The sequence below is a fragment of the Helianthus annuus genome, chromosome 3 (genome assembly GCF_002127325.2).
Source record: "Helianthus annuus cultivar XRQ/B chromosome 3, HanXRQr2.0-SUNRISE, whole genome shotgun sequence".
Lineage (NCBI taxonomy): Eukaryota > Viridiplantae > Streptophyta > Magnoliopsida > Asterales > Asteraceae > Helianthus > Helianthus annuus.
This window is the reverse complement of record NC_035435.2, coordinates 102,601,180-102,627,041: the sequence shown is the minus strand read 5'-3', so window position 1 is coordinate 102,627,041 and position 25,862 is coordinate 102,601,180. Positions and strand designations below refer to the sequence as shown.

At 33.6% G+C, this 25,862-nt stretch overlaps 1 protein-coding gene across 1 annotated transcript; it reads right to left on the bottom strand.

The window, feature by feature from the left end:
- Window positions 1–13,161: 13,161 nt before the first annotated feature.
- On the bottom strand, window positions 13,162–24,749 carry LOC110929145 (aspartate--tRNA ligase, chloroplastic/mitochondrial). Its single transcript, XM_022172266.2, has 15 exons — window positions 24,321–24,749; window positions 20,087–20,230; window positions 19,912–20,021; window positions 19,292–19,403; window positions 19,140–19,211; window positions 17,554–17,645; window positions 17,350–17,470; window positions 16,758–16,880; window positions 16,171–16,366; window positions 15,891–16,078; window positions 15,715–15,786; window positions 15,513–15,611; window positions 14,633–14,713; window positions 14,486–14,543; window positions 13,162–13,529 (listed from the first exon to the last, which is right to left on the bottom strand). Exons 1-15 carry the CDS (start codon window positions 24,702–24,704, stop codon window positions 13,360–13,362), a joined length of 2,022 nt encoding a protein of 673 aa, XP_022027958.1. The 5' UTR covers window positions 24,705–24,749; the 3' UTR covers window positions 13,162–13,359.
- Window positions 24,750–25,862: the final 1,113 nt, after the last annotated feature.

Here is a 25,862-nt window from a genome sequence, read left to right as displayed (position 1 = left end):
TGTAGAGTAATTTTGATAATTACTCTACGAGTAAATAATTACGAAAATGTCACCGCGTTTTTTCAGCAAAACCTTCAGTTCGTACGTTTTGTACGTTAAAGTTATTTGTATTTGATATTTTGTCTATATATATAGAGGAAGACTCTATAAATGACACTAAATATTGTGAGAACACGCAGAACAAAGTGAATCACCCATTTTTTCGATCATTAAAACCTAAAAAGTAAATGAAAATGTTACAAATCTAAGATTTTAGTGTTTCTCACACTAGAATTAAAAAACAAAATATAGAAAATTTTCAGTTTTTATATAACCTACACATATGTAAGTTATGTGTATGTTAAATTACCTACATGTATGTACGCTATGTGTAGGTAAAACATATGGTTTTTTATGTATTTATAACACACATATAAAGGAAAGAAACATAAATATTAAAAAATATGAACCTTAATCCCAAAATTTAGTGATTTAGAGTAGTTTTTTATTTTCTCGAAATTATTAGTGTTCTGTATGATATTCGTCCTATATATATAGAGGTCGGTTAACGTACAAAATCCCTTAATGTACATTGCGTACGCGATTCAGTATCAACATGCGAAATTGGGTTTATAACGTGCGACTTTCATTTCTATATATACATGCGACTTTCGTTCTATACATATATGTATATGTACATGCGAAATTGACTTTTATACATATATGTACATGCGATTTCAATTATATAAACATGCGACTTCTCAAATACATATTCATGCGATTTCACATTTTCCGTAATACAACACGCAATTTTGCCTCGCGTAGACAATCAATTCTAAGGCATATTGTACGATATACTTTTTCTATATATATATGTTTGTACTTTTCATTTTTGTTACTAAATATCATAAGACACTTTTTTGTGTGATAAAATCTAGTATCATCATCGTAAACAAACACTTTTTTTTTTGTCATACTCAGATGTTTACCACTCAATCGTATAAAAGTTTTCACATACTATTTTTACTAGCGTTACATTTCTAGCTTATAAAAATAGAAAATAACATCGGTATTCTATATCACCACACACATATACGTAAATACATACACACGTTCAACTTAGAATCAATTTCAAGTAGAAAAACGTATAAACACTTATGTGGTGGCGCAAGAGAGGAGGTCGCAAGAATGGTCAGAGATTTCACTTTTATAATACATGTTAGATTTCTTTACATGAAAGAATTTGAGTAACTCAATTGCATTTCACTCATATCTCAACGAAACATGTTATTACTGATATTTAGGTTTCAGTTTAAATAAATCATGTGAGCCAAAAACTTTAAGGTAGCGTTTGTTTCATGGTTTGTACTAGAATTAGAATTTGCGCAAACTTTGAAATTTGATTTGTAATTTAGGTACGTTTCTTTCACCGAATGGAATGAAATCTGAATGGAATTGGAATGTAGATTCTCTTCCTTATGTAGTTCAATTCCAATTTATTTTTTTGATGAACCCAACATAATAAGAAATGAAATCAAAATTTCAAGTCCAACGAAATTTCATTTCAGTCTATGAAACGAACACTACGTGCCCATGACATTATATTCTAGTGGCATATTGGGGGTGGGTAAGACTTAGAGACCATTAGGTCCTAGGTTCGATCCCCACAAGATGGTTTTCCCAAATTTATTGGGTTTCTTTCTGAATTGATGTATAGACATTATTGACTAGTAGAAATGGATATAATTGGGTGGTTCCGCTCGTGCTACAATGATACTATAATGATCCGTCACTGATCCAAATTTGCCATTAAACAAAACGAACACTACCTAAAAATCAAACTAATTGCATCAACTTTTGTAAACCTCCCCCGTTTATAAAATAGAAACTTTGTTATTCACTAGTGTTCATCGATGAACAGATTGCAATTCTAGAATAATGATTTAGCAAATATTGCATTAAAGATAAATAATATAATATTTTAAATCTTACTGGCATTTATTTATATTTTATATGTGTATATATAGTTTAGTTTTAAAACAACTTGTTTAATAGTTGGATTAGGTATGGTTTTTGGTTTTTCCCGATTGGTGTCACCTCCTTTCATTGACTTCACCAAATTAATTTTGTTTAATTTGAACTTTTAAAAGAAGAAAGTCTAGAATTTACTAGCAATTGAGGATTGACTTATAATTTATGAACATTCTTTTTTTACTAATCCTTGCAGTCGTTTCAACAAAAGTAGGGATTGTTATAAAAAAAATTGTCATGTTCACCTCTAGAAACAATTCTTTTATGAGTAGCCTTTTTCTTTAAACTATTTAATCTCTTTTGAAATATTAAGAATTAATCTCTTCTGGAACATTGCAAATTCAAACCTATGAAAATTGGAATTAAATAACATTTATGTTTCAATTTAATATGATGATCAATGTATACGGTGGATTTATTTCTTTACTATGAATATCTTTTTAATTTCTTATTGTTTCAACTTCTTTTGGTTAATGCATGAATGGAAATGTTTGATTTTGGGAGTAAGATGAGAGGATGATTTGAAGAGAAAACGTTGTTAACTGTTCGCATGAAATTACTAAAGAACTAATGAAGTGATCTCGCAAAAGTGAGGAACAACTACTTAAGACAACCATATTTGGTTTATTTCGGGCTTTATGGTTCGTTAACATTGATAATCCTCACTAAAGATAAAGTAGTTTCATATTTTGTTTTAGATTAGTTACACACATTATAAATATTATATACATGTAGATATATATTATACTATTTATGATGTTATCCGATTTTTAAAAACTGGTTCTAAGTGTGGAGTGTCTACCTAGCTTTATGTTATTAGAGAAAATGGTAAGTATAAACGTTCACTGCCGACTAGACTTTAGTGTAAACTTGTAACCTATGTGTCATGGCACATCATCTGCCGACCAGACATTATTGAAATGTTTATCTAATGTGTACATGTGGTGTTTTAGGAAAAAGGAAATGTTGCATGTTTTATTTTTTACAATATTCTTTTAGTGGATATATCTGTTATTTCATATCGTCATATTTAGTTTTGCTTTTAGATTTTATAATTTGTAAACCAACCATTTGTTTGAAAACATAGTTAACCCAAATCAAAATCCCCAAATCTAAAATCTAAACATAAAACATTATAAACCAATCCAAACACAATCCAAATATCCAATAGCCCAATAGGGTTAATCTCGTTTTTTTTTTTGGCTAAAGATCTGAACTTTTTTCAAAAAAACAAGAAATACAAGAATCAAGATACATGTAGGAGATGAATCAATCAAAACAATTGATGGGTTTTCTTTGCACAGAAAAATCAACAAAAAGAAAGATGAAAGGTTTCAGAAGGTTTTTTCATGGTGATTCTAATGAGTCATTTTGTTTAGAAGCATTTGATTCTGCTTATATATACATCTCTCTCCTATCTTTAATAGATGATCAAGTGTATAGAGTAAATTAATCTAAATTCAAATGGTGTGTTTTTGTCATATTGGTTGTCAGAGAGTGTTGAGGATTTTAGAGTAGGGTCTTTGCTGTTGAGTAAGTGTAAGTTTGCAGTGCTTGGTGTTGAGAGTAGAAGTTATGGTGATAGGTTTAATGTGGTTGGAAAGGCGTTTTCGACGAACAAGTATATATGTAATTCAGGAATGGGGAGATGTAATTCTATTTGTTTGCTAGATGATTTTTTACTATATTTTCAATCTATAAGTTAATTAATGTATTGTATTTGGTTGGCTTTGTCTGAAATGGGTGCTTTTATTGTGGGGGTTGCAGGGTTATAATAGTATTGGTTCGCATAGTGGTGTTAAGATATGTAGGCATAGTGGTGTTAAGATATGTAGGCTGGGGCGGATCTACACTTCTTCGGGGGTTCCTGGGAACCCGTTTGGTCTGTAATTTATAGTGTTAAGCTATATAGAAAATTCTGAAGGAACCCCTTAATATTTTGTAGGGGAACCTTGTGAATAAATCTCTAGACTGGTGCAGTGGTAATTGTGCGCGCTTTTTAATAAGAGGTCACGAGTTCGAAACCCTTTAAACTCGTTTTCCCCTATCTTTTTTGCGTTTTTTTCTTTTAAATTTAAAAATAAATTACATCTAGGGTTTCAACTTTAGTTAGGTCTTGCTCCTTTCTTTAACACAACACAAACTAAAAACACGCTCCACAGGACCACAGCCACCGTCTTCAGCCTTGTGCCCTTGTCTCCACTCTCCCTCCAGCCACCGTCGCAGCCGTGCCACAGCCCTCGCCGGACGCCGGAGTCATTTCAGCTTCCACCTTACTAGACTCGTCGCATCCCCGCCTCTCTCAGTTTTTTGACCGATTTTGATATCTGGTAACTAAACCCTATATTTTGTAAATATTACATTACAGTGGAATTGTTTAAATCTTCTAGGTGGTAGCTGCTGTTATAGAATAATGATATGATTGTGTGATTGTGAATTTGTGATTGTTCTTTTTCGGTTTTTACTGTACTACTTTGTTATTGTGGATGTGCTGATCGTTTATTGTGAATTTATGATTTTGAAAGTAAGAAATACTGTTTTATGCATACGATTTTGTTAATTTCATTGTGCTATTGTTAGTTGCAAATTGTGAATTTTTTTGGGGTAAATGAGCTTTATGCTCTAATATCTTTTACATGGTTGTTTGGATATTGGATATTGTTTCAATATTAAAACTCTATTATTTTGATGTAGTTTGCAAGTTGTTCTCGCAATTTGTGATTTAACATTTTATTTGATGTAACTTTGTAATCTTTTGAAACTTGTTGTTTGATATTTAGGTAAATTTGTAATCTTTTGAAACTTGTGTTTGCTACGTTGAAAGAGAGTTTTTACAACAACTTTCTATCGAGAATGTAATGCAACGTTTTCATAAGATGAAACCTCGTAGGGAACAACTTGGTATGCTTTTTATTTTATTCGTAAAGACTATCTTATTTATGTTTCGTGTTTTTATCATGACGATGATAAAAACATGACGATGTTTTTTTCATTCTTGTATCATATTTTTATTATGTTATGAACTTTACCCGACCCGAATCGTCGAACCGTTCCGTATTTTTTTTTTATTTTCGGACACTTAGAAAAGTGAACCCATTGGAAAAAATTCCTGGATCCGCCACTGTATGTAGGTGGATGAAATCGCAGCTTAGAGGGCGTGATGGATGGTGGTAGGGGTGGTGGTGATGGTGGCAGTGGTCAACCACAAAGTCGCACACTGCAAGAGATAAAGCGTTTGGGATGCGAGATTACCGCTTTACCCCTACACCAGACGGTCAACCTAATCATTGACTAAAGACAGGTGTCAAAGTGTGATGAAATGTCCACCAAAGGGTGTCATTAGAAAAAAAAATTGAAGATAGGGTGTCAAATTGCAATCTCAACCAAACGACATGGTGGCAAATTGCACTTTACTCTAAAGTAAACTATATTATACTCAAATTAAAGAGAATATAATAATCGTTTTGATGCTGTATTTTTTTTTTAACTATTAACGTATAAAAAATTATAGTCACTTAAAAATCAGACAAGATAATTAGTTTACAAGCAAACAATATGTTTTAAAAAGTTTGTACAATGTGTTTTGAAAATTATATTACTTAAAACTTTTAAAATTAATTAAATTACTCTTTATTCTCTTGATATCTATATTATGATATAATACAGATATTAACTTTTCGCAAACAAATATTAAGAAATGTTTAATCTTTCTGGATAAAGTCAAGAACTCCAATTAATTAAAACATTTGGTAATGAGAGACATATATCTTTTTAGCCGGTCAAGACGAAATTGCATTAACATAAAGGGGTCTAGCCAGCAGCTAGACACCCAATATACATATCAGCAGCAAGAGAACAACATCACCTACCAATACCCATATTCTAATGCAGACCACCAAACAACAAAATATAATTTCAAAACAGACTTGTATGCATGTTAAAATTACATATGATATAAAAGTATATAACAGCTATTAACTCAAAGTTCATCCAACTAAAAATATTAATAACTTTTTTAAAAGTAAACTTCACTAACACGCCTCCGATCCAACAGGGCAAAAAGCCAACAATACAACACGCCTCCGACCCGAACGGGAAAAAGACACAAAATTATAACATATACAACGGATATTTACACCACACTTCCCATCGAATTGACTGAAAATAATACCTATTTTTTGGTCAAATAGTGTTTTCATTCCTTCTAACAATATTTGCGGGTCAAATTCCTATAAGTACAAGTTTATCAGATGGTATTAGGAGTCAAAATTGTTGTTCAAAAGAAACAAAAAAAAAAAAAAAAAAAAAATCTAGATCTTCGCTATGAGTGAGTTGAACGTTTTGAGTCCACTTGCGGGAATGTTTGTATCCATCCATTACCTAAGATTGGTTTTCACATGTCTCATGATATTTGTAATTTTACACTTAACCCTCTTCTCTATATAATATATAGGAAAAATTACAAGTTTTGTCCTTTATCTTAATACCACTTATTAGACGGTGTCATTTTTAACGAATTTTGACAAGGATTGTCCTTTACAAGGAATTTGGTTGCACGTTTTATCCTTTAGGTTTAACTCAGCTAGATTTTTTTGTTAAATCTTGTCATCCAAGGGTATTTTAGTCTTTTTACCCATTTATTTAATATTATTTAAAAGAATAAAACAAAATATTTTAGGGTTGACTCTTGAAATAAATAGGTAAAAAGACTAAAATATCCTTGGGTGACAAGATTTAACAAGAAAATCTAACTGGGTTAAGCCTAAATGACAAAACCAGCAACAAAATTCCTTGTAAAGGGCAAAACTTATCAAAATTCGTTAAAAAGGACACCGCCTGACAAGTGGTATTAAGATAAAGGACAAAACTTGTAATTTTTGCTAATATATATAAATAAAGTCAAATATATACAATTTTTCAAAGTGATTCATAACTTTAAATTAAACTATTTTTAAACATTATAAACTCAGAAAATGATTGAACACAATCACAAAAAATCTTTACAAAAAATGTGAATTGATGATTTATTTCTTGTTGCTTTTGTCACAAAGGTTTTGGCTTATTATACAGTCGTATAAAGATGATGATTTGGCAAGCTGTCGAGGAGCTGTGTCGGGGATTGGATAAAGATGTGGGATTGGTGGCGCCAGAAAGGAACACCAAACAATGGGCTTTCTTTCATCCGCCCACCGTTAACATGTTTCCTTATTTTTATCATATTTTTTGACACTTGTTCATCTCATTTTTCTATACATCATGTGATACATCCATCATCATTGTAATCTTACTGGTCCAGTCATTTTCATTTTCAACCCTTGTAATGTTCGTTAATGCTCTTTCAACCCTTTGACATTACATCTACATTATATATACATACATGATAAATAAATAAATAAATAACTGGTTACATCATTTGTTACAATTCTATAAACAGAACTATTTAATATTTCAACATACCATTTTATAATGTCAAATCTTCATTGCGAACTATTTAATATTTCATTTATTCAACCTGTGTAATACATAGGTTTATAACCTGGTTATACTAATATAAGAAAATTTATACCTAATAGTAACCAAGTTTCACAAATGTTCTACTAAAGTCACACAACTTTCATTTAGATATTCCAATTCTATATTTTTTTTATAAATGTTTAAAAAAATAACATGAGGTGACGTAAATGTATAAATCTTGGTTATTTAGTGATTATATATTTGAAAGGGTATGGTCTCAAATCTTACGCCAGGCTTGGATGCGAGTGACCATCACCCGGTTTACTGTCCCAATCGACAAAGAATATGCCTCGGTTCGTGAGGACACGCGCGGAACCGGTTTGCTTTCCCACTCAGGAAAAGATGAGAATCTCACCTTGTGTATGAAAATGACTGTTTTCGGTAACATACACGGAATGCAATGATCGCTACTAAAGATGATAGTTGCTACTATCATCTGAATCCACATCTTCTACAAATGTTACTACATTCACTTTCTGTCAAACACATTTCCATGCTACTGTCCCGTGCGGGCATGTGAGGGGAGTGCGAAGGAAGTGCAAAGTAATGTATAGATATTTTGACATATATATGTACAACTCACCCAACGCATGTTATGAGCTTGCGTAAGCCCGCAGGGTGCACGCGCGAAGGGGAGCATCTTATAATAATGCAAGTGGAAGTGTCAACTTGACTTCTGTGGACAACCGACATGACATTACACTGACAACAACGGTCAGCTGACCGCTCAATACGCGGCTACCCAGTCCATTTGCATAAAGCTGATGAACAGACTAACAACCCCAGCAGGCCATGTGACGACCGTTCCTTCGTGCGATTGATACAGCAGGACACGTGGCGACACCTCTACTGTGCGCCTGACACTTCCGGGGCCTACGCTCCTGCCAGGTCCATGAAAAGCTGCAAATTATCAATCAGGCGCAAGGCCCATCAAGCGGGCCCATTGGCCTCTCTCTTTCACTCTTCGGCTATAAATACCAACTTCGAACCAGGTTTGAGATAATGCTAATCTACTCACTCACACTTACTGTTTAAACATTTATCTTGCTTTCAAAGCAAATACTTATTCTCACGCCGGAGGGTGGTAACAAAGAGCAACCCCCACCCCATTCTCCTTGTTACGAATCACTATGTGTTTCACTGTCTAGGTGACAGATTAAAGACGACCCAACCATCGATCGAGGAAAGAAGGGATTAACCCTACTTGACAAGACTCGACCCGTAAACTAACCTTCTGATTAACCACTCTTTCTTCAATATTTGTTTTTTCGATTCGACTAGAATTTAACAATTATCAAACTTGGATATTATTTGGTGATTTTTTTGTCATTATTACCCCCTACTTCTAGTTAATTGGAAAAGAAAATATTACTTATTAATAACCAATATTCATATATCTTTCATTTATCTCACTTAATTTTAAAAGAAATAAATGTTTAGAAAAAATTACATAGGATTATAACACCTAATGAAAGCTAGTAATTTTAGAAAAAATAAAAAGTTTAATGAAACAATTGCAAAACTTAGTTACTCTTACTGAAGTGTTTCTTATAAAAGCACACAGTTATAACCTATGTGGTTTCAATATATGTTAATTTTTTCTTCTATTTTTCATGAAGGAATGGTCGTTCCAACATTTTTGGAAGCCATAAGCGGACTACAAAGTCCGGACCCTATTGAGATTGAGATTTGAGACATTGAATAGCTATGGCGATGATTTTCCCGATGTCGGCGCTAATTTCACTCAATCCGTAATCAATTTCATATTGGTTACTCAAAAGACGTTGCAAGTAACGAGGATTGGTGTGTTGCGGTGCTTCTTTTGGATTCTGGAATTAAGAGTGTGAGGGCATTGTGGACTCGTAAAGTAAAATCCTAAATCAGGAGCTTAGAAACATTGTTTAAATTGGCTAAAAACAAGTTTAATACATGAAAAGAAAAAAAAAATATTAGCGGCCCTTGTTTTTAGGTGGCCCTAGGCCTTAGCATAGATTGATAAGCCTAACGAGCCGGCCCTGCATGAAGGGAGGTAATTGTCGGTCCCATACTTTCATCATGTCTTTGATTAATTATTCTTCATTCATTTTTTCACAACATAAATCATTTTTAAGTTTAAGTATTTTAAATAAAGCTGTCATACATAATGTCATGGCCAAACAAGGGTTGTATATTAATACTTCATTAAGAAGTATGTGTGTCATACAAGTATTTTAGCTTGACATATCTATGTTGTTTGTTGTTTTATGTGATCATGTTGCTTGTCTTCTTAACGAAGTCATGGATACGTGTTTTCTAGACTGATGCATCAAACTTCTTTTTTTTGGAATAATGTTAATTTACATGTTGATTAATTTAGTTTACATGTGACGCATTAAAAATTCATATATATAAATTGATACAATAGTTATATACAAATTCAGATAAGAATTAATATCACTGTAGTTTATGCTAAACTTGTTTCTACTCCAATGTATGCATTAAATTGTTTCATTAATTTTTTTACATATTAAATTGTTTCATTAAATTTCTTTTCTTCCTATATATACATATTTGAATATATAAAAACTTTACAACTTTTTTAGAAACAGAACTCAAAATCTATTGTATAATTTTTTTAGAGTTAAATGCTATTTTAGTCCCTGTGGTTTGGGTCATTTTGCCAATTTAGTTCAAAGGTTTCATTTTTAACCTGTGGGTCCAAAAAGGTTTCACAGTTGTCATTTTAGTCCACTTGGTTAACTTCATCCATTTTTTCTGTTAATGAGAAGGCCAATTCAGTCATTTTGTATGTAATTCTGTTAACTAAAAGAGCAATTCAGCCATATAAAATGACCGAATTGGTCTTCTCGTTAACAGAAAAAATGGATGAAGTTAACCCAGTGGACTAAAATGGCAACTGTGAAACCTTTTTGAACCCACAGGTTAAAAATGAAACCTTTGTACTAAACTGGCAAAATGACCCAAACCACAAAGATTAAAATGGCATTTAACTCATTTTTTAAACAAAGAAGGCAAAACTCTAGCTACAATAAATTAAACAATTATGTATATAACTTTGGTCAATAATTCCCAACCACAAATAATGTGAAGTTAAAGGTCAGCTGCCCAGCTACAATTTTAGGGCTTGTTATGTTATGGCTAGATATGGGATTGATCTAAGTAGACTTGCCCAAACAACAACTACTCATTAATATTCAAGTCCTTGTTTTCTTCAACAACACTTTTCTTACTTAAAATGTTCAATTCGTGTACCTGGTCCTGGATCATTTATTAGTAAAGTTAAATTTTTTTTAAAGAATTTGAACCTATTTTCAAATAATATTTTATTTCATGTACTATTTCCAGCTATTTTATGAAGAAGAAAATAGACTACTTACCCACTTACCAATTCAAAAAAGGGTGTCTAGTTTAAGTACACAACTATGCATATATTAAAAGCTGAGGATGGAATCATATACATGACCACAGAAAAATAAAGTAAATAAAAACTAGTTTAAACATAAAATTTATAGATTTAAATTTAGAGGGTGTTTGGGGTTGAGTTTTAAAAGTAGATTATGCGTTTTGAATAATCAGAATAAGATAATTAATTGTAACAAAACGTGATGTTGAAATATAGTGTTTGGATTTGATTATGTTCCTTGATATCACAATAATCAGATAATCAACTATTTAAGTGTTTGGAAAATATATATTAAAAAAAAAAAACAAGTGAAAATCTTTTTCTAAACGCAAATAATTAATTTTTGGAAAACTGTGTTTTGTTGCAGTAGGGGGTAGCTGCTTTTGGAAAACTGTGTTTTTTAACTTTCTAAACGCAAATAATCAATTTTTTAATTTTTTTACCTAAACACTAAAAAATGATTATTTACGATTTCAAAACTCAATAATCTAAAAATCTCCTTCAAAACTCAATCCCGAACACCCTCTTAGTTTAAACAATTTGTGTCGATCTTAATCTATACATATAATAAAGTAAATCATATGGGGGACACATGTCGCTCTATTAGGTGATCTCAACTATTTTTTCCCGCCTAAATAAGTAGATATAGATAATATTATTTAATAAGATTTAAATAAAAATATATTATTTTAATCCATAAATTTTATCTTTTTATCTTTTACCCTAAACAAATAGACAAAGATAATATTTATTAATAAAATTCAAACAAAAAATATATCCTAAACAAATAGATATAGATAATATTTGTTAATAAGATTCAAATAAATAATATATTATTTTAATCTATGAATTTTATCTTTTACTATTTTTTTCCATTTATATTTATCATGACTTTATTTTATAGTAGGGATTAATAAAACTGAATTATAATAAAATAAGCATAGGTAACTCATGGCTTCTATTAATGTTTTAGATTTTTAATTTAAAAATATAAATAAAAATACAAGTAATAATTTTATCTTTTACTGTTTTGTTTTCCATACTAAATTATAAAAGAATATATTTAAAAAAACACGTGTATTGCACGGGTTGAATAAATTTAATTTTGTATACCAAATAATAAAATTGATAAATATAAATGGAAAACAAAACAGTACAAGATAAAAAGATAAAATTGTTACTTGTATTTTCATTTATTACTTGAATCTTATTAACAAATATTATCTATATATATTTGTTTAGGGTAAAAGATAAAACGATAAAATTTATGGATAAAAATAATATATTTTTTATTTAAATCTTCAGTCGCTGGAAAAACGTTTTTGGTCGAAAAACTCATTTTTGGCCGGAAAACTCATTTTTTTTGTCCCAAACCTCTTTGTGACCTTTTACTTACTTTAGGAACCTTTTTCTACTAAAAACCCCAATTATTGAGGTCGCCGTAAATTCTTTTATCGCCAGAAAACTTCTTTTTGTCCGGAAAACTCAAGTTTTTTGCTGGAAAACTCAACATTTTCGTCTTAAACCTTTTTGTAACCTTAGATCGAACATTTAGGAACCTTTTTCCGGCTAAAAGCGTTTTTCCGGCGATCGAAGACTAACCCACATTAGGGTTCTGTTAGTCAGGGTCCATTGGAAGCCAATATGTTAATAGTTGGGACAACCACTCAACCAGTGGTTATTTTTTAAATTGGAACTGTTAGCGGGCAACGACGAATAATTGAGATGATTAAAATCCAATATTCCTTTCTTTCATTCAACTTTTCCCAGGTTTTGTTGGTGTGAATTTTGATGACTTTGTTTTTTTATTTTATTATTTTAGGAGGTTTATCCGATGAAATTCAATGTTATTAGAGGTTTCTCCCATGAAATTCAATGTTGTTAATGACAACTTATGAATTTATCATGTATGTTCAATCAAAACTATCAAGAGTAGATTAAAAATAATAAGTAATTACAAATAATAAATTATATCGTTTTCATTAATCAACCCGTGTAACACACGGGGCCATAACCTAGTCTGTTTATATTTATAATTTGTTTTTGAAAAGAAGTATGTTTCATGACATAACAAGTAGATTTCTTTTAGGACAACCACCATTAATGGTTGTGGACTAAAAAAGGCTAGTAGATCACTTGTACACTCAATTTAAAGTTTTAAACAAACCAATCAACTCAAAAACAAGTAAACATGAAGATGCAAACCTTTTAATACAGCCTTTAATCTGGTTATATTGTCTCTGAACCAATATCTTTATTCCTATATAGATATTGATCTCAATTTTAACACAAAACAAAATTACTTATAATAACTAAAATAAAAATTAAGATAAAATTACAAATGATGAAAGTTTATGAATAGTGTTTTTTTATATAAAAATGAAATATCGATCAAAATGGTTATAAAAAAGAAACATGGATCAAAAAGAAGTCTACTGAAGGCGATAAGAGAGGTCTTGGAGTTGTTGAGGGTCCACCTCTGAAGGAGAACGAGTAAGGGCACATTGTGCCGTGGTGGTTTTGGGGAAAGCGATCACGTCCCTTATTGAACTGCTACCGCTCAGTAGCATCACCAATCGATCCAACCCATAAGCAATTCCTCCTGTAAATCCGTTGTCGTTTACTCAAATCAAATTATCCGAAAAAAGATATATTACAGTATGAATGTCAGTCAACCATGTAGAGTTTCAGATTTAAATTTAACGATCTTGTGCGACAACACTTCAATAAATGCAGATCAATTATTGAGAAGTGAAGTATTGTCATGGTTATCAAGGGGTGTTCATCGAATCGAACAACGAATTTTCGAAATACTAGAATCGAATTTTTCAAATAATTTATTTTTTTTTTTTGCTTGAATTCGAATTTGATTAAAAGCTGCTCAACTCAACTCGAATTAAAACGCCAATTCGTATTCGACTAAAAATTTGAATTTGAATTGAATTCCGAAAAATTCAAACAAATTCGTTTTGATTCAAATTCATTTAAAATACGTATATTCTTTATGGGCTATTTGGGCTTGGTAATGGGCTATTTTAGGACTTATATTTAGTTTATAGATTAATTTATATTATAGTCCAAATTAAAGTTATATGTGCGAATATATATAAATATAATAAATATATATGTAACATTTGAATTCCAATTTCGAATTGAATTTATAATTATAACCTCGTATTCGATTTACAGGACTCACATTTAATAATTGAATTCAAATTCTTGATAATCGAATCGAATTGAGTCGAATTTCGATTTTCCGGACCAGAATCGAATTCTGCACACCCCTAAATTAATCATAGTGATTTCTTGTAAGACTAGCTTTTTAAACTCATCTGAACATTGAAAAATAGCCAATTTGACCTTAAATAGTCAACAGTCTCAAGTTTTCTTGTGCCGTTTCTCCAAATAAACCACCGATTAGTTTTAATTTAAAATTATTGGCAGTATTGATCTTGGCCAGCAACATATCTCCAATCTTGATAGATGGATATTTTATTAATATTTGACTTATTAGTCAAACATTTTTAATTATTCGTAATTAATTCTAGAATCACATACCGTGTGGAGGAGCACCCATGTCTAGCGCTTCTAGAAGATAACCGAACTTGGCTTCAGCCTGCAAATATATAGTTAATTACAGATTAGTAGTTAATTACATTAAATTTATATGGAGTTCAACAACCACTATGGGCTGTATCTCCTCACCTGCTCAAGAGAAATGCCAACAATTTCTAGAACCTTCTGTTGGACATCACGCCGATAAATCCTCAAACTTCCTCCACCAATCTAAACGCGAACAAATCGAACCAATTAAAATATAACATTGTATGAAAACATCTTGTAAAAAAAAACTCAACACTTTAACTTGTCGGTTGGATGCATATGTTTGGTTCTATGTAAAATAAATGTGATTATGGGTCCTATTTTATAAAAATAAATGTGACTATTCGTACAATGGTACCATTTTATATATGTGACCATGTGAAAAATTACTAATATAACCCTTCTCTTAATCTTATTTTAAGAGACTTTAAGCCCTATTTCACAAGTTTTCCTTTTTGGTCCTTTTATCTTATTCATTAGTTAAACATTGTTTTCTTTTAACAGCCCATGTTAATCCAGCTGAATATCATTAATCACTCTCATTAGTCAAAACACACATCCAAACACTCTATAGACCTAGGGGTGCAAACGAGCCGAGCTCGGCTCTGTTCGAGCTTTGTTTTCAAAGCTAAAGCTCGGCTCGTTTATCGTTTACTAAACAAGCTTATTTTTAGATTTGGGCTCGGCTCGTACACAAGTTTAAATAAGCTCGGCTCGGATCGTTTACTAGACAACTTTAAGTAAGGGGTAAATGTTATTTAATATTAATAAAAACTAATACTGACGGGCTTCACATGCCAGACTTGAGCTCGGGCTTGATAAAAAATGAGCTTTATTTTAGGCTCAAGCTCAAGCTCGGCTCGGGCTCGATAAGACTCGACTCGCTTCGAGCTTTTTCTCGAGCCGATCTCGAGCAACTCGACTCATTTGCATCCTTATATAGACCTCTTCCTATATATATATTTCCAACATAAAAAAGTACCTCAACGCCATTGTAGACCATGTCATAAGCCAAGGCACGAGCAGAAGCAAGATCATTCATGTCTTCGGGGTTAGGGGCGGTAAAAGGGTGATGAAGCGCCTGCAACAATTTATAAAACGAAAATCAATATTTAAACTCTTAAGTCGCGTTTATTAATATTTTATTTCAATTTTAAACAACACTTGTTTGCCATATTACAAACCTCAAGCCTCTGCTCAGAATCATTCCATTCAAACATCGGAAAATCCGTTACCCACAAAATAGAATGCTTAGACTGCATATATAGAGAAAATAAATATTAATAAAATTTCAGAAAGATACGCAGACGCGCACAGAAGTATGATAAGTAAGTCAAAGCATATCATCATAAGAACTTACCTGGTCAACCAAGCCCAACATGTTGGCCACATACAATCTGAGCCGGTCTAAAGTTTTGTTGACCGACGAAGCGGGACCCACTGCAAACAAGATAAGGTCACCTGATCCTGCCTCACATCTTTTCAAAAACAATTCTTTCTTAGTGGGATCCAAACTTGATGTTAGCGCAGGAACCCCTTCGAGTTGACCTACAAATAAAGTATGTTGACTAAATAAATTGTTCGCACACATAAGCATTGACTTTAAGGAGCATACGTATATATTCATATTTAACTATCACCATCTTCCTGTATCTTCAAAAATGGCAAACCCTTGGCCCCAGATTTAATTGCTTCACTAACAATGTCGCCTTTTTTAAGAGCGGTGTTGGAAAAAGCTTTCGCTCCCGAAGGGATGCATAATACTTTGATTATTCCTCCGTTATTCAAGGCATCTGTGAAAACTTTGAAAGAAGAATCGGAAAAAATATCGGACACCTGCGATTAAGACAACAGAATTGCAAAGGGTTACATGAATCTTTTTATTAAAAGAGTAAATTACGATTTTGGCCCCTGTGGGTATATCACTTTTACCCTTTTAGCCCAAAAAAAGAATCTTTTAACATTTGAGCCCCCAACGTCTTTTTTTCTAACCCTTTTGGCCCCTAACACTAACCCCATCCATTTACTTTTAGGGGCCAAAAGGGTTAGAAAAAAAGACGTTGGGTGCCAAAAAGGTTAGAAAAAAAGACGTTGGGGGCTCAGATGTTAAAAAGTTCCTTTTTGGGCTAAAAGGGTAAAAGTGATATAACCACAGGGGCCAAAATCGTAATTTACTCTTACTAAAATAAAGAAGAAAGTAGATATGCATTATGGGCATAATATTTACATCTTTGAGTTCGAGATCAAAACGGGTATCCGGTCTGTCTGAGCCATAACGGTTCATTGCCTCAGCATATGTAAGCCTCGGGAAAGGGTTTGGTAGCTCAACACCTTTAATATCTAGAAAAACCTGCAATGGACAAAATAAAACATAAAAAAAATCCAAATACAATTTTGGAGTCAATTTTATTTTAAACAAAAAAGAAAAGAAATAGAGTAAACTAGACGGATGGTCCCTGTGGTTTACCAAAATTTTGAATTTGGTCCCTAGCTTTCTAAAAGTACACGGATGGTCCCTGTGGTTTGCACTTTGTAACGCATTTAGTCCCCAGCCAACAAATCTAAAGGTTTTAGCAAGTCCAACTTAGGGACTAAATGAGTTACAAAGTGCAAACCAAAGGGACCATCCATGTGACTTTTGGCAAAGTTGGGGATTAAATGAGTTACAAAGTGCAAACCACCGGGACCATCCGTGTACTTTTGGAAAGCTAGGGACTAAATCCAAAATTTTGGTAAACCACAGGGACCATCCGTGTACTTTATTCAAAGAAATATAGTTAAAAAAAATCTTCTTTCATTGCACGTAAAATGTTTGGAACCTTTCTAATCAAATCTTCATTGAGGGTTAACATGTCCTCAAGAGGCGTGAAAGCCAATTCCATATCCAATTGCGTGAATTCAGGTTGTCTATCGGCCCTTAGATCTTCATCCCTAAAACATCTGCAACAAAACAATGCTGGAATTAGTTAAAAATTAGACAAAATCACAACTAATAAGAAAAAAAAAACAGATAAAAAGATTACCTTGCTATTTGATAGTATTTGTCGAAACCCGAGACCATTAGCATTTGCTTGAACAGCTGTGGACTTTGGGGCAAAGCGTAGAACGTCCCTGGCTTCATAAAGTGAACTAGCGTGAATCAGGATACAATTATTATAAATTCGAATATAAATAAGACATTTAAAATATGTTTGTTACATATGCTACACAAGACAGAAAGCCATCTGAATAAATTTGAACAAACCCTCTTAGTATCTATATCTTTTTTTATAATACTTTTAGTAGTTTTTTCTTTGGCAAATATTTAGACACATTGTAGATTTAAGCCCCAGGATGCAAGTATTTAGAAGGTTACAAAACTTGAGTCGTGTGCTTGGTTTAAAAAAGCGTGAAGCGCACAAAAGCGACAAGGTCTAAATCAAAGCGCAAAGCGCAAATCGCAAAAGTGGCGGCCTTTCGTACGTGAGGCGCAAGGTGCTTATATATTTTTTATATATATCCTATAGGACTTTTAGCATCCCTTACCCAAAATATAGTGATAAATAAGGTTTATATATGATTTCATGTATAAATCACTTAATGTACAACCATTTTAGTTACATTTATAACACTTTAAAGCACAAAAACACCTTCTGTACGATAAGCGCGCGCCTCAGTGGGATTTTTTTTCCAGAAAAGCTTGCTTTTTGTGCGCTTTTTGTACAAAGCTCGCCTTATGTCACACAAGGCGCAGCTCTTTGCGCCTAGGGTCGCTTTGCCCTTAAGCGCGCTTAAGGCACGCTTTTTTAAACCAAGGTCGTGTGCAATCTTTATCTGTATATCAAATCTTTAGACAACCATTTTAAAATTGGAATAATTTATTTAGGTACGTTACAATGTATGTTTAAAATTAATTACTTCGGTGTATAGTGCATAAGCAGGAGTTAGTGGCAAATTGTACAAAGGTCATAAGCGATTGAAGATCTTGTAGAAGTTTAAATTGAATGTACAATTCATGTGATGACATTTCTTGAAAGACAATTGATGTTATTTATTTATTTTTATTTTTTTTGTAAACAGTGGAATATAGCTTTAAGTAACTTTAGACCAACAATTAAGATGCTAGATAGACTTATGTTGTATTATTTTATTTATCTAATTAGCTTTCTTGTCATCCTAGTACAAAAAGGAAGAGTGTATACATACATATACATTGCATGTATTATGAGTATGCAATCAATGTTAAGCATTCAAGGTATAAGTATAGCCTTCATGGATTAGGTTCAAGAGTGAACACTAGTGTACTTGCGAACTGAGCGAACTAATTCTGGCCATACACGTGTTTAAATCAATGGCCAGTATTTGATGATGAAATCCTAGCCACACACGTGTGTAAATCAATGGCTAGGATTTGTTCACTCAGTTCGCAAAGACACTAGTGTTCACTCTAGAACCCTAACCTAGCCTTCATCGATAACTACCTTACAACATAAAATGTCACACGTAGCTTTAAATAGCATACAGCCAACAAAAGATCATATAATAGAAAATAAAGGATGCTACCAAAAAAATAATTCGTCAAATTCAAATTTAGCTAAAATATACAGAATATGAATATAAATTAAATTACCTGAACTCTTGATGGAACCAAATAATCCCGAGCACCTTCAGGAGTTGACCTAGAGAGTATTGGAGTCTCAATCTACCTTACACCCATCAAAATTTCAGGATCAAAATTAGACATTTATAAATAAATTCAAACTTAATTTCTATAGGAAATACCTCCACAAAACCATGCACATCTTCTAAATACCTCCGCATGAGCTTCACCACTTGATGTCGCAGCATTATGTTGGAACTCATTTGTGGTCGACGTAAATCAAGGCAACGGTATCTACAAAACCCATCTTATCAATGCTTTTAACTAGGGGTGTAAACAAGCCTAGAGGCTCGAGAGCTACTTGTGATCGGCTTGGTTAAAAGCTCGAACGAGACGAGCCTTAACGAGCCTGAGCTCGAGCCTGAAATACAAAGCTTGTTTAGGCTCGCGAGCCTAAACGAGCCCGTACAAAATTTTAATTTTTTTATATATAATATATTAATAATGATGATAACACTGATGAGCCGAGCTAGAGCTGAGCCTTGGCTCGTTTAAGCGATGTTGAAGTGAGCTCGAACCGAGCTTTTAGCTCGTTTAAGGTTGTTCTCAAAATAGTTCGAGCCGACCTCGAGCTTTGGGTTTTACTCGCGAGCCGAGCTCGAGCTTCATAAACACCTAACGAGCCGAGCTCGAGCCTGGTCGAGCTCGGGCTCGGCCCGGCTCGTTTACACCCCTACTTTTAACCAAAAAGAGTAACCAAATGGACTAATAAAACATCTTTGACGCAAATCACTAAGGCTACCTTAAGCGGATTTCCTCTTTAATAGAATCTTTGGCATCATCTGCACTGGTAACCAAGAATGGCAACTTAGCCTTCACTGAATTCAACACTTGAACTTGTTCTGCAGTGACCTGAAGTATGTATTAATATCTTTTGCATCATAGTTTTGAAGAGGTTAAATTATATGTGATCCCACCTCTATCATGCCGGTCTTCATGTTTTTATTAACGGAATCGCTTGGACGGAGCCGAACAACGCCTTGGATAGACACTACGTACTCAAGTCTCAAGTCATTCACCATAGAATGAGCTTCAGGAAATTCATTTGGAAGTGTTGTAATCTGTTTTTTATATATATAATAAGCATTCATTCATACAGCTAATTGTAAAGCAAGACAGTAACATGCTTTGATTTAAATTGCAAATTATAGATAGAAAGCAATAAAACAGGAAGGACAATGAATCCCACGTGTCATGAACACATAAATATTAATATAATGCTAGAGATACACAGATGAAGTCATCATACGGGTTGTAGTACTGATCGAAAATGGTACGAACCGTACGACAGGGCGAAAATGGTCATACAAGCCGTATGACCTGGTGGTCCATATGAATTGTCAGTCTAACACGCCATACGGCTCGTGTGGCCATGTCGCTATATCATATGGCCCATGTAGCCATTTCCGCCCTATCATATGACCTATATGACCATACGACCCGTATGACACGTTAGTAGTGTTTGTTTAGCCAATTACAAGAATTTTTTGCAGAAGTAGGTGCTTTGAGCACCCAAAGAGTGAAACTAGGTGGGCATGGACTATGTATTTGAAAATAGGTAAGTCACCATTTCAATCAGCGGCTTTCATGTAAAGATTCCTGGGCTCCTGCAACACACACAATTCTGCACTGTCTCCTAAAGCCGCTGAATGGAATTACAATGTTCATTAAAGCCGCAGTTTAGGACCACAACCACAGATAAGTTAGTCCATCACCAGGAACAAGTGTTCACCAAAACTAAACAAAAACATTACACATGCATACTATGTAAATCAAATCTACACCACTGAAACCATGACAAATTTTGTGCCTTTGACCTGATTTTTATCCAGAGCCAGAGGTAGCCAGTTGTTTTATATCTTCTTTAACGCCTTCTAGTGTGCCCATTTTACGGTTAAAATCAACGTCATTCCGGTGCCTCCATAGAGCGACTTGTACAATCGCATTTATAACCTTTTTCCATCTTTTTGACCCGCTAGCATGTTTACAAACCTCCAACACATCCTTAATGATCAGAAACAACCCCGGGATCCTACACCAGTTTGTTATAAAATCCCAAATAGATTGTGCGAAAACACACAAAACAAGCAACTGTTCCGCAGTCTCGTCTGCACACCCGCACAGTTTACATATTGTTGACTCCAGCCGCACATTTCTTCTTGACAGCTCTACCAATGTCGGCAGTCGGTTCAATGAAAGCCTCCATGAGATGAAGCTTACCTTCGTTGGCAGCCAACTATTCCAGAAAAAGTCCACCTACCCACCCAAGTATCGCTGACATTGAAGCTGTTTCCTTAGGCTCTGGACTGAGAACTTCCCATCTGCCTCTAAAACTCACACCCAACTGTCTTCACCTAGCCCGGAACTGTACCGCATGAGGCCCCATGTGAGTTCCTCTAACTGCTCCAGTTCTTCGGCAGAGCTGGGACTTCCACTCCACTGGTACGTAATGCCTACAAGTCTACAACCCCGTCAATAACTGTAATCCTTCTGGCCACCGAAAGGTTTATTACGTATTCCAAAACAAATAAATCTGGAAACCATATGCACAGAGGTTCGTCACCAAGCCACCTTTCCTTCCAACGGCTTTCTATGAATATGGTATTATGAATCAGCTGTTTAATCAAAGCTGGTGATATGGATCAGCGATGTTTTAAGAAGGTTGTATCAAACAGCGACTTTAGGTGAAGATGGTGATATGGGTCAGCGACTTTTAAGTAAGTTGTTGTTCAATTCAGCGGCTTTATGAAAGGTTTTGTTTCAAACAGTGGCTTTAAAGGAAGTTGTTGTTTCGTACAACGGCTTTAGGAGACAGTGCAGAAGTGTTGCAGGAGCCCAGGAATCTTTACATGAAAGCCGCTGATTGGAATGGTGACTTACCTATTTTCACTTACAAAGTCCATGCCCACCTAGTTTCACTCTTTGGGTGCTCAAAGCACCTACTTCTGCAAAAAATTCCACTTCCAACTTATTCCGTTTGATTTTTGTTTTGAACTTATCCAACTCATAAGATGTTAGTTTAACTAGTGATCATTACAAACAAATCAATGTATCGTGAACTTATATACAAAATCACAGTTATCAAAAGCATGCGCTTTTGGCGCCTAGGCGATTTTTTTCTGGGCGATTCACAGTAAATACGCTTATGCTTCCAAGGTAATTATAGCGCAGCCTAAATCCACCCATGCGTAATTAATGATATTTAATATATTTTTTTTAATTCGTAAATTTCACTTTTCTGCAGTATCTATATGGCTTTTACCAACAGATGATATCACTAAAGATCAACATCTCGTTTAGTCATTATTCAGTTCGTATTATTCACATCCAGGTTCGTAAATTCCACTTTTCTTGGTTCGTATTATTCTCAACTTTTCGAAGTATTATTCTTCTCTGATTTAATTTAGCATTTTGCGGTAATTATTTCTGATTAACTGAAATATGATTCCGTTTCAAAACCGCACTTCCACATCTCATGAAATATAAATATAAATCCGAAATGGAAAAACCCTATTTTGTAAAGGAAACACATATGTACACACAGAAACGCAAATGTATAGTTGTAACTAAATACAAAACCCTTACTCTTAAACCGATCACCTAACCCCCCAAACGCAACTTTATAGTTGTAAATAAACACAAAACCCTTGCTCTTAAACTGATCACCTAACCCTGTCATACAGCCCGTGTGGCCATTTTCCCCTTCATATGGCCCCTATGACCATTTCCCCCTATCTTCCGCTATCTTACAACCCGTCTGACCGTTTTCCCCTATCATACAGCAAGTGTGACCTGAAGTCACTTGCATTTGTTTAGCTTCACAAATATAAAACTTATCATGGGCTAACATCTAATGATGCAAAATCATCATCATCATACTCAGTACAATCCCACCAACAGCAAAGCTAAGGTAGGGTCTGAGGAGGGTAAGATTTAAACAACCTTACCTCTACCCCGTAGGAATAGAGAAGTTGCTTCCAGTGAGACCCCCGGCTCGATAGTAGTTTTGCATCAAGCCTTGGACATAAGGCACATAACACTCAGCAATTAAGACAAAGGCCGATCAAGACGAAAACATCAAACGTTAACAAAAACATGAGAGTTAATCAAGAAAAAAAACCCATCAAGACGTAAACATAAAATGTTAATAAAAACATGAGAGTTAATCAAGACGTAAACAGCATTTGATATAGTAATCAAAATAATCACATTCGACTACCAAAATTTCAACCAACAATAAACCCATCAAGAAGATGTTCATAAAACATAATCGCGTTCTTATAGAAAAATCTGCCATGATTTTGCAATAAAGGGCATGTGTTTAGGGCTGCAATCAAGATTTTTTGCAATTATTGGATGAATTTGATTCATTTATTCACTATGAACCATGAATATAACTACTATAACTGTCACAAACAGCAAAATTCAACAGCATTTGATATAGTGATCAAAATGTAACTACCAAAATTTCAATCAACAAAATTAACCCCCTAAAGAATATAACATCAAATGTTCATAAAAACATGATCGCATTCATCAGAAAAATCTACCATCATTTTGGAACAAAGGGCATGTGTTTAAACCTTCAGGGTTGCAATCAAGATTATTAAAAATTTTGTAAAATTAGATAAATTTTATTCATTTATTCATTATAAACCATGAACATAACTACCATAACTGTCACAAACAGCATCATTCACCAGCATTCGATACAAAAATCCAACAAATCACCAAGATATCAACAAGATACAACAAACCCATCAAGCAATTAACATTAAATCACCGATATTATAACCCATCAACATCCCTACCATAATTGTCACAAACCGCAAAATTCGCCAGCATTCGATACGAAAATCCAAAAAATCACAACAAATCACCAAGATTCCAATTATACAACAAACCCATCAAGCAATTAACATCAAATCACCAAAATTAACAATAAATCACCAAAAAAACTATAACCCATAAACTTATATTTTCTTTAAATTTATCCAACTCATAACATACCAATGATCATTACAAACAAATCAATGATATTGTAACTACAAAAACAAAACCACAACAAACAAAATCTTTCAGCAGCAACACCAAACAGAAATTGATAAAATCAGATGTTCATGTTCAATAAAAATGCAATAGAAACCGAACCTGAACGATTCCAGAATGGTCTCTAAGATTAATAAAAGTAAGCCCACCATGACCCCTATGAAGTGCAACCCACCCACACAACCTAACCTCTCTACCCACATCCTTTTCACTCAATTCACCACACAACCAGTTTCGATTGACCCATTCAAGAGTGGGTGTTTCATGAACAGACCCAGGTACAGATTGCTGTCGCTGTTCCTTAGAAGTTGTCGGGAGATTAGAGACAACCGGTTCGGTTGTGGAAGCAGAGACAGCACAGAAAGATTTTCTTAAAACTGGTTGGAGGATTATGCGATTGAGGTGAAATAGAGGGCGGGTTTGGGTTGAGAGGTGGTGGATGGATCGGGTTGCTATGTCGGGTAAAACCCGGAGGATTACGGACATGGTTTTTGCAGAGGGTGAAAGGGCTTATCTGCTGAATTCACTATGAAGACGAGAGGGTTTTATGGGTTGTAAATTGGTTGAGAATGGTCCCTCAAGATTGGAATCTATTCAATAAAGGTCCAATTTTTTATAATAATCTTAATTATATTATAATAATGCATTAGGAAATCCATTTTAAGATACAAAAAAAAAAAAAAAAAATTCTTCTTAATTTATAAACTAGATTGTTGCCACAGGGCGCGCGTTGCGGCAGCGACGCCTTAATTGTTTATAGCTTGCAGCATGTTATATGATGCGTCAACCATATAAAAACGTGTGTTTCGACGTATTTGATCTAAAGCATTGCGGTTACAAAAGAAGCGGAATTGAACCCAAGTCGGTTCATTTAGTGAGGCGTCTACCTAAACACTACACAACTCTTACATTTGCATAAAGACTTAGCGCCATCAAAAAGTACAATAACTCTAATTTATACCGTCGAATTAAAACATATTACATTTCACCAGACTCGTTTCTGAATGTATGCTAAATAAGCATGAAAACGTCTTATAATTGACCAGACTCATTTTCGAAAAAAAATTATGTCGATACGTGAATTTATATCCTTAAAGTTGAAACGTGAATTTATACTGACACACGTACATAAATTTAAACTGATACATATCACATGATAAAATAGTTCGCTTTTTTTTTTAATTTCAATTTAAAGAATAGAAAACCGAGGGTAAATTTAAAAAATTAGAAGTTAAGAAACGAAAATAATAATTTATAAAGTTTTTCGAAAGTTTTATAAAGTTTAAGGTTTATTTTTGTCGATTAACAAATCTTGGGATGTTTTTGTGTTATTTGTCATTCTTTTGTTTCTAAAATGAAATTGTCATTTGTTTGTCGGTTTCTAAAATGAAGATGAAAGCTTTTGCCAATTGTTTGTCTGTTTTTAAAATGAAATTGTCATTATTCTGTCATGTTACCAAAAGGCAGATGAAAGGTCGGCTATACCATCGACCTTTCGTTTTAAGATTATATAAATATACCCCTAAAATGAGGGTAAAATGGTCTTTAAAACAATATTTATATTTTAGCCTTTTATCTTATTACACTTAAATTCCTAATTTTTAACATAATTATGGATAATTAGACGGTGTTTGAGGTTGAGTT